Source organism: Hyperolius riggenbachi, chromosome 1, assembly GCF_040937935.1.
Source record: "Hyperolius riggenbachi isolate aHypRig1 chromosome 1, aHypRig1.pri, whole genome shotgun sequence".
NCBI lineage: Eukaryota > Metazoa > Chordata > Amphibia > Anura > Hyperoliidae > Hyperolius > Hyperolius riggenbachi.
Genome location: NC_090646.1, coordinates 526,715,112 through 526,728,225, shown reverse-complemented (window position 1 = coordinate 526,728,225; position 13,114 = coordinate 526,715,112). Strand labels below are relative to the sequence as shown.

The 13,114-nt window shown below is 41.4% G+C and overlaps 1 protein-coding gene across 8 annotated transcripts in view; it reads left to right on the top strand.

Moving 5' to 3' along the window:
• The window catches only part of NOS1 (nitric oxide synthase 1), a 459,584-nt gene extending 452,627 nt beyond the window's left edge, over positions 1 to 6,957 (top strand). For 7 of the 8 annotated variants that reach the window (XM_068246073.1, XM_068246087.1, XM_068246067.1 and 4 more), the window contains 2 exons: positions 4,594 to 4,658; positions 6,682 to 6,957. In XM_068246073.1, coding sequence (XP_068102174.1) covers positions 4,594 to 4,656 — 63 coding nt within the window. In that variant the 3' untranslated portion in view covers positions 4,657 to 4,658; positions 6,682 to 6,957. The remainder of the gene's footprint in view (positions 1 to 4,593; positions 4,659 to 6,681) is intronic. The other variant, XM_068246093.1, reaches the window with a different exon arrangement.
• The last annotated feature ends 6,157 nt before the right edge of the window (positions 6,958 to 13,114 follow it).

Genomic DNA, 13,114 nt, shown 5'->3' with positions numbered 1-13,114 from the left:
GACACATTTTCACCAAATGCACTGAAGTCTATGAGCACGAGAGGACACATTTTCACCAAATGCACTGAAGTCTATGAGCACGAGAGGACACATTTTCACCAAATGCACTGAAGTCTATGAGCACGAGAGGACACATTTTCACCAAATGCACTGAAGTCTATGAGCACGAGAGGACACATTTTCACCAAATGCACTGAAGTCTATGAGCACGAGAGGACACATTTTCACCAAATGCACTGAAGTCTATGAGCACGAGAGGACAAATTTTCACCAAATGCACTGAAGTCTGTAAGCACAAGGAGACCCTTTCTCAGCAAATGAATTGACGTTCTTGAGCAAGAGAAAACACCTTTTCACCAAATGCAAAGAAGTCAATGAGCATGAGAAAACACATTTAAACACACATGAGTATATGCACAAATATGTATGCATATGTGTTAGTATGCCCTGGGTGAGTTGGGCGCAGGGAGAGCTGAATGATGGCTCTACCCACAGCCGCTAAACTCGCCAGCGGCGTTAAATACTTTTTCCCCTCTGAATTACACCCCCTTCTGAGTTGCTTCAACTCGGAGTCCGGCGATCGCGGGAGCCCCGCGCAGCATAACATTGCTGCTATGAAGCGCCTGGTTTCGGCACCCGGCAGTGAGCGCCATGCGCTGAAACCACCTGCTTCGAAAATTTATGGCCATGCATGTGAATATAAATTGTATCCAAATGCAATGACGTTAAAGAGACACTGAAGCGAAAAAAAAATATGATATAGTGAATTGGTTGTGTACTATGAATAATTACTAGAAGATTAGCAGCAAAGAAAATATTCTCATACTTTTATTTTCAGGTATATAGTGTTTTTTCTAACATTGAATCATTCTACATGTGCAGATTACACAACACTCAGCATTCAAAATGAGTCTTTCAGAGCAGTCTGTGAAGTAATGACCTCTCCTCTAGCAGAGAAAAAGTAAACAGTTCACTTACAGTTGAGATAATAAAAGTCAGATAACAGCCCTCTCCACGACTAACTTAGTCGGAGAGCTTAATGGCTTGTTTGCATAGAGATAACAACTGGAGTTTCTCAACTCTTCCTGTACTGGAAACAATTAGACTGATGTATCTTATCTTAATGTTTTATTTCTTAGCTGTACTACACATACAAATCATAATATCATAATTTTTTTTTCGCTTCAGTGTCTCTTTAAAGAGTAACTGTTAGGCTACAAAAGCTAATTTAAACCTCAATTCTCCTGTGTTAAACAGTTTAGAAGGAAGCCAAAAAGGCAATACTGAAGTTAAAAATCTCTCTTACTTTGTTGTTGGCTGAATTGCAATCCTCTTTATTCCCAAGCTCCTAAGGAGGCCGCATTCCCCTATCCCGCCCTAAGGCTGCTTTCACAGTGGGAAGTTACAGGCTCATGTTACAGCAGCCTGTAACTTGCAGCCCAACTCACAGCACTGAAAAATCAATGTGCTGTTCACAGTGCACATGTTGCGTTAGAGTATACTGCAGGAGTCCGCTATTGTTCCTAGCTACATGGCTAATTAATATTCACTGCACAGTAGTGTTGTCCGGATCATGAACGATTCGGATCTTTGATCCGGATCTTTTTTGTGAGTCGAATCATCCGGGATTCGGTTCACAGTGGATGTCTGTAAGAAACAGGAACTGCAGCTTCTCTCACTCTGCTGCAAATGATTCAAAGATTCGGTTCAAAGATCCGGATCTTTTCAATGATCCGATTCGAATAATTGAAAAAATCCGGACTTCCCAGTATAGAACTAAAACGGCTCACCTCTGTTCATCTAACAGCCTCCCCGGGACGATCGCCCACAACGCCCCCCCCCTCCTGCCAATAGATCCCCCTCTGATCAGATTCGATCAGAGAGGGATCGATCTGGTGGCAATCGAAACGGCAGCCATTAGATAGGACCATATGCCAGCTTCCTGTTCATTCTATTCATCCTGCTACAGCCCAGCAGCTCATGTGATTGCTTCTACTCTGACAGTGGATGATTACATAAACCTCCTGCTGTGAATCCTCCGGCTGGCTATTCTCTTTCTAGCTGCAGATGGAAAATCTTCTAATACTTAGGGGCTCTGTTAGGTCCGGTTCACACAGTTGTCTGCTTGTTTCGGTTCACACAGTTGTCTGCTTGTTTCGTTGTGGTCAGATGCTTTTCTGCTTCCATACAGAAAAGTATTTGGCTTCATGTCCAGTAGTCATCGCGAGCCCTTGGGGGATACAGACTCAAGAGGCTGCATGTAGCATCTACGAAAACTTGATCGACAGTGGTGCTTCAGGAATCAACAGTAAACAAACGCTCCCATTCATCTTAATACACGACACATTGTATCCCGGCAATATACGCTGGTACCCAGCAACCGTCCATCTGAACCTGGACCTCAGTCAAGTTAAAACGGGAAATCACAGCAGTGTAATATGAATACATATAACTATTAATTTAAATAGAAATTAATTACATAGAAAAATGTAAAAATTTCACTCACAAATTAAAATAAAAAGCAAAACACTTTTTCATATAAATTTCTCCCGCGCGGTCCTCATTCAAAGTGTTTCATCTGGACAAACTAGAAATGGTTCTTTCAAGATGGAACCTGCTGAAGATGAAGATGGTATTTATATTGATGCATCTATACATGTTTGGAGCACAGGTTAGATTGTGTAGTTTTTATATATGGTGGTGGTAAGTATCCCTGTATTACCAGTGGGAAAATTGAGTGGTGTTATATGATTGCCCAGTGATGTGAAATAGATTGATATGGATTTACTGATACATTACTGATACATTGTATCATTAAAGGAAACCTGAGGTGGGAGGAATATGGAGGTTGCCATATGTATTTCCGTTTAAACAATACCTGGTTCCTTGCAATCATGGCCGGATTTCAAGCAAGGCCAAAAAGGTCATAGCCTAGGGCTCTAGGAAAGTAAGGGGTGGTCTGTGAGCAGCAGTAGCAGTTTGCCTGCTGAACAATCGTCCTGCTACACAGAGTTTGCACATATCAGTGGGTGGCTACAAACAGCCGGATCTGACACTCAGGGGATGAATGGGCAGCGAACAGGTACTTTCAGTGATATCTGAGATGCCTGTCACTCCCTGAATGTGCCCCTTGACAAGGAGCTTACAATCTAATCCCTGGCATCGCTAACTGTCCTCAGAGGAGCCAACAATCTAATCCCTGCCGTGTTGGGGGGGGGAAGGGTTTTGGATGCTGTCATTCCAGGGGCAGCTGGTGATAGTGGGCCTTGGGCGGTAAAAAGTACAAATCCGGCCGAGCTTGCAATCCTGCTGATCTTTCTGGCATCAGTAGTGTCTGAATCACACACCTGAAACACACACCTGAAACAAGCTTGTGGCTAATCTAGTCAGACCTCAGTCAAAGCACTTTGTTCAGAGTCTATGGATAAAATTATAATGCTAGGTACACACAATACAATTTTCTGACAGATTTGCTGTCACATCAACTATTTCCAACAGGTCCAATCAATTTTCCGATTGAATTTCCATAGAAGTGAATGGAAAATATATCTGAAAATCTATCGGAAATCAGATCGGACAAGTTGGAAATAGTCGATCTAACAGTAAACCTGTCAGAAAATTGGATCATGTGTACCTAGTATTAGAGGCAGAGGATCAGCAGGACAGCCAGGCAATTTGCATTGTTTAAAAGTAAATTAACTTGCCAGACTTTATATTCCTCTTAATCCAGGTTACCTGTAATGAATACCTCATTTTCAAATATTTTATGCACAGTCTGAATCCAAGAAATATAGTGCTTTTTATTTACCTCTTCTCTTCTGCCATATCAGCTAAGATGAATTTGCCACATTCCTGCGGCAATACGAGGTCTGTAACCCCGCGTACTCCCGGGGCAAAAATCCTCAACTTTCAAAGTCGTGGATTTTGCTGCCCAGGGAGGCAGAGCTTTGGGCTGTAGCTCTGCCTCCAGTGCAGTCATCAGCGCTGATCCCCCTGCCCCTCTCAGTCTTCTTTCAAAGAGAGGGGCAGGGAGAGGCGGTGATCAGAGCTGATTGACTAAACTGGAGGCAGAGCTACAGCGAAAAGCTCTACCTCCTCCAAGAAGTAACAGGGGATTTTTGCTTCCGGGAGTTCGGGAGATTACAGACCTCGTTGTGCCACGGGAATGCTCCATCTTAGCTGATATTGAAGAGAGGAGGTAAATAAAAAGCACAATTTCTTGGCTTCAGACTCTCTTTAAGTATAGATACACTAACACTTTAACAGTTGCCTTCTTCAAAAATTCATGAGTGAGTGAGTGAGTGGCAGAGCCACTGACGGCCATATCCGCATGAGTTGACACAACACATGTTTGTACCCTGACACTTCTACTTACATGAATGGCATATAATGGACCTCACCGATCCATTGATTGTTTGAATGGAGAGGCCACAAGTCAAGCACTTATAAGACTGCTTAGTCACCAGTGAGTTATTTGGAGAAGTAAGCTAGTAAGTTACACATAACCACTTATTTCGGGATGGTGATGGTGGCTTCAAACCTTTTAACTACAAGTGAGCTTTAAAGCATTCCTGAACTCTGGATGTCAACCGGCCGCAAGTCTACAGGCAGGAAGTGGGAATATCTGAGGAAGTGGACTCCACAGAGACAAAGTAAAGGTATGCAGCTGATCATGCTTCAGAGGAAAACATACAAATGCCTTTTATCTAAAAAAGATATTCATAGTTTATGTACACTTTAAGTGGCAGGGTGTTCAGGAGAAGGGGAGGACAGTTGAACTACAAATACATCCTTTACGTGCACAATAATTTAGGCATCAGCCATGCTTTAATATTACCGTAAGCATAAAGGAAACTATACATTAACAGTAGTGGCGCTACTCTAGCTCTAGTCACTTAGATAAGGAATAACACACACAGCGTTTCTCTCCCTCCTGCCTTTACCCCCTCCCCTTTCTTATAGAGTCCAGAGACACAGGTCCCAGCCTGCCACCCTGGCTGGGATGATTTTTCTGTGATCTGTCCAAACAAGAGCAGCTTGCTAGTAAGTAAGGATTAGAGCATGCCAGCAAACTAGCCAAGTACATTTGTAGGTAACATTTTTTCAATAATAGCACCATCATTTGGACAATCTGCTCTGCTCAAAAGCCTCTGAGTTCTGTTTGTGATGTTTACATTTGGTTTCGGTCATTGCTGAACTAGTCAACCTTAATTTTATCACTTGAATTAGGCCAAAAATATCTAACCTTCACCATATAAACATCGATTTTGATCACCCGAATTGGCCTCACCAGCCAGCTATCTAGCCCCTTGCCCCCCCCCCCCCCAAAAAAATAAATAAATTTGAAGGTGGAGCCACCACTGTACATTTAATAGATCCCTCTCTGATCAAAATCTGATCAGAGAGGGATCTATTCCCTCCATACACTGCCAATATCTATTCAATAGATTTCAACATGAAAACTGTTGAATACTATTATTTATTGTATTTATAAAGCGCCAACATATTACGCAGAGCTGGACAACAAATAGGGATAATTACGTTAACAAGGAGTGTCATCCTTGCCCTTTTTTTGGATGCTGTAAATTTAATTATTATTATTACTAGTGACCTTAGCCCATTTAAAAACTGGCTAGGTCTGTCACAGCGTGTCTGCCCTGCGCATGCGTGCACCCGCCCGCCGCTGGCGCACATCTGCCACATGCGTACCCGCACGTCCGCCGCGGGCACTCACACACGCCCGCCCCTTCCTCCCAGTCAGTGTCTCTGCGTCCCTCCCTGCACGTACGCAGTACAACAAAACACACACACAGGGACATGGGACGCAGAGACACTTGGGTTTTATTATAGAGGATTATTTATTTATAAAGCGCAAACATATTCCGTGGCGCTGTACAACGTAAGAAAACAAACATGGGGTACATAATAATACAGACAATGATATACATGACATATGGACACGGGTACAAAATACAGAACTGGTGATTACAATAACAGATTTAACATAATGACTAAAATGTATAACAGAGTGCAAGCTATTAAATGAATAACATTCCAACACACAAAAGGGTGAGAACCCTGCCCTTGCGAGCTTACAATCTTACAAACTTAAAGTGGATCCGAGATGAACTTTTTCTCATTGCATATTTGTGTTCTTTCCTATTGTCTATAGGGCATTCCTCAAGCCAAATACATTTTTTGTTTTTGTTTTAATACTCTTATTCCCTTTAAACTAAACAAGCCTCGAACACAGGTTTTCAGAGAGCCAAGGCACTTTCAGACAGTAGCAAGGGCTCATGGGATCTCAGTCTGGGCAGGAGGAGGGGTAGGTATTACTAGCCAGAGATTTCAGAGGCAGAGGGGAGGAGGGAGGAGGAGGGGGGAATTAGGTTTTTTTCACAGGCTAAGTGCTCAAGATGCAGATAAGCTTGACTGTTTGTAATGTTTACAAAGAACATGGCTGCTGTAATTGTATCACAGGAAGAAATAATCATATTCTATTGAAGCTGTTTGCAGCTAGATTTGCTAAACTTTAGATAAGATATATAGACAAGTTACTTGTTATAGTTAGTTTTTCATCTCGGATCCACTTTAAGAGGAAGATCCTAAAGCATTGTATGAAGCACAAAAATACTGCCACAGAAACACCTAATATTATTATTTTTGTTTTTCTCCTTTTAGGGTTTTCTGCTCATAACTGGAATGTTTCGTTGCCTAGGGATGGCAAACTGGCCAAGCGAGCACCCCACACCCCATTCACATGGCGACAGCATCTCACACCTGCATGTACACTGTTTGTGGAGACATACATAAACTGTGTGTACTGCATGTATGACACAAGACAACACCTCCACACCTGTATGGCAATGTGGAGAGATATGTATACCAATTTGCTTTATCTTTCTCATATAAAGCCTCCCTTACAAGATGGTTTTTGTAACTTCAGAGGCAAAACAACGTTGATCTTTTTTTATTGGACTGAGCACCGATCTGCCTGCTTTCCTGTGCTGTCTTTGTCCTGTGCTCATAACAGTATATAATTGTATGTAAGAGGGACATATATATATTGATATTTACTCCATTATACGGATGGGATTTTGGGATTTCAGTTGTTTTTAGATATAAACTCACTGCCATGGTTTTGCTTGAAATTTGTCAGCTGCATCTTGAATTGCAAAAAGAAAAAAAAGGAAAAAAATGGAAAAAAACACCATTATCTGGTGCATGAATCTTGTCATTTTACTCAGGCCTTGCTTTGCATCGTTTGGACTGAAATATGTGCAGTTATTCAATGAAATCTACTCATGACTTACAGTGTCCATGTTACCTTTTTATGCAAGAAGACAGGATGGCTATGGTCTTCAGTCTGCATTGCTTTGTGTTATGAATCCATGGTTATAATCTGTATAATACATACTCTAGCTCTTTGCCCTCTCCAGAGATTGTAGCAATTGCATAGCTTCCTAAACCTCTAACAAAAGCCTGGTACACAAGCTGGGCTGTAATGGGATATAGAAAGTCTGTCCATATACAGAAGCCTCCTCTGGAGAATTGTTTTGTAGCTGAACACCTTCCTGGACTCTGAAGTGGTATGTTCTTGTCTGAGGGCGGGACAATGGGAACCTCCCACAGGGCCCGATCTCAGGAGAAACAATGGAAGCTGGCCAACAAAATCCATTCAGGCTGACTGTTTTTTCCCCATGCAGAAAGTTGAATTGGAGATAATTCTCTAATGTCTGTTAAACCCAAGGGATCATGGGGTCTGATGCACTAAACTCCGGGAGTGCACGGCAATTATACCGCTACTAGTACAGGAGGAGCACCGGCCATTAACCTACTATGGTAATTTGCGGGGTATCGTGCATTACCATAGCAACATGCATGTGGGTTAATGGCTAGTGCTCCCTCTACACTAGTAACAGTAAAATGATTGTGCACTCCATACACACGGCAACTTAACCAGCGTTTAGTGCATCAGGGCCCTTATTCAATTCACTTTTTCTCCAAAGTTTTCTCCAAGGAGATCATTTTTCATCGTCTGTTTAATTACCTTTTCAGCACTGTGCATTTGAAAAAGTACCAAAAACTAGGTGAAAAAACATTCTGTCAAAATTATCCTAAGTATTTCCTTTGTTGCTGGTGGTTTGAAAGGCATTTAATTTGTAAGGTGTGAAAATATCACCTAAGAAAAATATTATTCAGTTCACTCTATTTCCAAGTTTTTTTCCAGTGGAACATCATGCTGCTCTTAAACTTCCGTAAACTTTACTGAATGTAACCTGAGACTGATCTACACAGAACAGAGTATATAAAAGCACCACTGGCATAAAGTGAGGCTTTCAGGAATCAATTGTATTTATTCTTTAAGATACAGCTATGCTTGTGTAAAGTGAAGGTATTTTGTGTATGCAAACATAGTTCTACAGATACAAGCTATGAATGCCAGTTAATGAACCCTATCCCTTACTTGTTACTGTACACCTAATTTCAATTCAAATTGAGGGTCATGATTCTGTGATGGGAGACTGCCAGATGAAAAGTCCATATAAAATAAAACAATAAAACAGTCAGACTACTACAGTGTTGTGTTATCCAGATATTTTGTGCAGGGAGCCACTCTCTGTGATGGCGAGTGCTTACAGCAGTGGGTGAGGTTAGTTTCTATTGACCTTTACTTATCTCACTCAATCTGTAAGCCAAATCAACACGCAAAGTTTGTACCCACAAGTACTTCCAAAGCTCACTGTTATTACTACTGTGTGATAGAGGACATGACTATCTTCTGATTATGTGCTGCACAAAATAAATGTAAATTCAGTTCTAACATGCATCTGCTTATGTCTCTGGAACTATAAATTGATACATGTAACTTTTCACAATTTGTCACACGTGACATATGATGGTGCCATCTATGTAGTTTGGGGCATTTACAGATTGAGGATATGATTATTTCAAAAATCCATTCCTGGGAAAAACTAAAGTTCCATTTTTGCTCTGACCTTTTCTATGTAAAACAGTACAATAAATAATCGTGAGAGTGAATTCTTCATCATGGCCTATGGCAGTGATGGCTAACCTTGGCACTCCAGCTGTGGTGGAACTACGAGTCCCATGAGGCATTGCAATACTCTGACAGCTCTAAGCCTAACTCGGGGAGGCAGAGGCATGATGGGATTTGTAGTTTTGTCACAGCTGGAGTGCCAAGGTTAGCCATCACTGGCCTATGGGATATATAAAAAGACAATGGTGTGCACCTAAAATTTAAGGTTTTTTAAAAGGTTTTTGATACCATAAAAATCAAATTTCAACAGCAACTGTTCTGAGTGTATTAAGTGATAAAGATGCTAATCCTGCATTCAAAACGTTCAAAACTTTTTCTGCTGTTATGGTTTGGAGTTATCACATACCTTTGGCAATAAAGGGCCATTGCTCCTAACAGTTGCATGCTGGGTCTTTATATCTATAATATATTCCTCCTCTTCCCTTTATTCCCCCTCCTTCTAATGACATAAGACAGTGCACTTCCTAATATAGAGTTAGACCTCAGTGGGAATGTCTGAAGACTCAGGGCGGAGGGGGGAGGGGGGGGGGGGTAATGAATACACAGCTAGCAAGAGGAGAAAAAAAAGATGAGGGAGGAAATTTTCTCAGGAGGCCACAGGTAACCAAGATGGAAACTGTCTAGAATAGGATTCTCTGCTTTTCCTTTATAAAATTCACAGGAATCATAACATGGACCGTGCAATACATCTGTTATGCAAGTAGAACTAGTATTTATCTACTTATATATGCGTTTTTTATTTCTAGGTTCGCATGGGTGGCACTTGTTGTTTAACATGGCATCTACAGCCAAGTATTCATAATCTGCCTTCAAGTGACAGTGAAAAAAAAAACGTATGATATGAATTGTATGTGCAGTATGGATAATTGATAGAACATTAGTAGCAAAGAAAATAGTTTCATTTTTTTTTTCATGTTATAACTTTTTTTTATAATATTGCATCATTCTGTCATATTTACAGCTTACAAACTAGACTCTCTATTTTAAACTATGAAACAGAGCAGAGATAATGAACCTTTGAGCTTCCCTGCAATAAAACCTTATTTAAAGCTGTCTTTCACTGTTTCTTTAAAGTATAGGTACGTCTGAAAACAGCACTGTAGCAAACCCAAGTTGGGTTGAAGAGCTCAGAGAAGCTCTTTTGCATAGATAACTGAAGTTTCTTATCTCTTCCTGTACTGGAAACAATGTGAGACATTTTTCTTTGCTACTAACGTTCTATCTCTTAGCTGTACTACACATGCAATTCATTATATTATAAGTTTATTTTCACTTCAGATTCCCTTTAATCACTTACTACATTCAGAGACAGTTCTGTGTTATGTCTGTGGATAGAGTGTAAGGTTGGAGAGATCATCTGCTGGCTGTACTGTATGTGATCTATGGAGAATTCAGTCAAATTAGAATTATCACTATACAATATTTTTAGAACAAATAAAAACTCCTATCTGAGTAATAATGTAATTATTTATATATTCACTTTTCAAAAGCAAATTGGGATATGTAGTGATGTCATTAAAGAGAACCAGAGAAGAAGCACGGTCTTGTATTTTACCATATATATCAATGGGAACATGACAGTAAACACCTACTCTGCTCTTTGTTTCATTTTTCCCTGCTCAGTCTTCTTGTTATCGGCTCTGATAAAATATCCAACTGAGCATTCAGTCTAGCTTTGCCCGTAATGATTATAGCGGAGTCAGTCTTCTGTGATGTTGTTTCAAGCCCAAGCCTGCCCCCTCCTGGCTCTGCTTTCCTGCTACGAGGATACATCGCAGGAAAGCAGAGGCACAAGGGGGCAGGCTTGGGCTTGAAAAGACCTCACAGAAGACTGACTAAGCTATAATCATTACAGGGCAAAGCTAGACTGAATGCTCAGTCAAATATTTCATCAGAGCTAATAACCAGAAGGTTGAGCAGTGAAAAATGAAAAGAGCAGAGTAGGTGTTTACTCTCATGTTCCTATTGATATATATGGTAAAATACAAGAGGGCGCTTCGTCTCTGGTTCTCTTTAAGCAGAACAGAGGAAATTAGTGGGTATAGTCTTTCAGAATCAGAATTGTAATATTTTAAAAAAAAAATCACAGCAAGCCTTATTGCTCCTATTCAGCCTTAAAGGGAAATTACACTTTGGATACAAACTGAAGTGATTTCACTTTAGCGCCCTATATTGCAAGCATTAATGGCGAGCAGTATTTCACCTGGTGTATTTTGTTTTTTAATGTGCATATAAAATAGTCATTCTGCACGCATCTAATACCCATATTATTTTACCATGTGCCCCTACATGGTAAAATGGGCATGAGGTAATGCTGATATTTGGATACTAGTAATTTGATTGATAATTTACTATCCTGGTTAGTAGAATAATATAGTAACACCTATATTCTACTATCCCCCTCTGTAACCTGCTTCTCCCATTAACCTCCTTGACAGTAGTCCCGAGCTAGGGTCGGTGCAGAAAACCGCAGCTCAGAGCGGTAATCCCGACCTCTGCTCGGGGTAGCCGCCAGAGGCTCTATACAGAGCAATGCACGCAGCGGGAGCATTTCTACATACCTCCCAGGGATCCCAACGTCTGACGCCATTCTTCTTCCGCCTTCCAGGGCTCTGCTTCCTCCTGGTGAGATCGCCGGCTGTCGTCATGACGACTGCCGGCAATCTCACATTCTCACTTTAGAGTTGCAGCGCTACCTGTAGGATGGAGGCATAACTGCAGCGCTGGAGCCAGGGAGGTAAGTGATTGCTGGGGCTGTGCAGATATCCCTGGCAGCATGATTTTTTCCAGTTTTAGGGTCTGAAAGGGTGCAAAACAATTGTACTGCTTTTAGATCCTAAAATCCAGAAAGAATCAGAACGCCAAGGGGGTTAACTCCCCCCATCCATGCCTAACACTAATCTCTCCCCACTCTCTCCTAACACTAACCTGCCCTCTAATAAAGCCTAATACTAAACCCCCCTTACCAACATAAACCCCGCTAACCCTGTACCTAAAGTTTCTCCCCTGGTGCTCGGCTATGCTACAGCTGAGTGCCTGATGCCCAATTAAGAAAACCAGGTGCCTAAAGCTGGCCAATAATGGTCCAATTTCTAACGAAAAATCCTTCGAGCGATCAGAAATTCTGATAGGACGAAAATTCGTTCACTACACCATCAACTAACCGATCATTGCTCGTTCATAATTGATTGTGGCCACCAATAGAGATTATTTACAACCAATCCGATCAGAATTTATCGCTCAAACGATTTTTCGCTAGAAATTGGTCCGTTAGTGGCCAGCTTTAATTGACCCTCCCCACATCTCGCCTCCCAACATTTGGCTATAATATAGTCAATGCTGATAGGACCACTAAAAAATGTGACGTAATGCACAGGGAATTGCATGTTTAAACAGATTTGCAGTGACAAAGAGCTCTCAATGGGATACTACCAGACTTTCAGATGAATGAATTATATATATACATATACACACCCACACACCCACACCCACACCCACACACATGCACGCCACAGAATACCTGTGTGGGGAATTATATAAAGGTGCCCATACACTCGTCAGATTGGCAGCAGACAGATAAGAAATGCATCTGATGATCTATCTGATGCGTTTTTAGAACATTTTTTACCAGGATAGAATTCCAATAGATTTCAGTTTGAAATCTGTTGAAATTCGATCTGATGGCATTTTTTTGCCATCAGATTTCCATTAAGGCCAATGCAAACTGATAAGCAATCTCATCAGATCGACCTAAATTTTCCACCCTGCTAGTTCGATGGAAATCCATCGAAATCGATCGAAATCGGCCGTCGATCGGTCGATTGGCCAACCGATTTGCGATCGATCGTTCGATCGATCGACCGCGATCGATCGGTCGGCCAGAAAATCGGCTGAGTGTATGGGCTGCTTATGTTCCTCTGCAACATGTTTAGGTACAATGGTTGTTTACTGGATCCCTGTGCTGGGAGAAAGATTTAGCCCACCATTGCTGACCTCCAGCTGAAGAATCCAAGAGGCAGATTCATACAGCTAGGGATACTTGTAGTTGCTTGA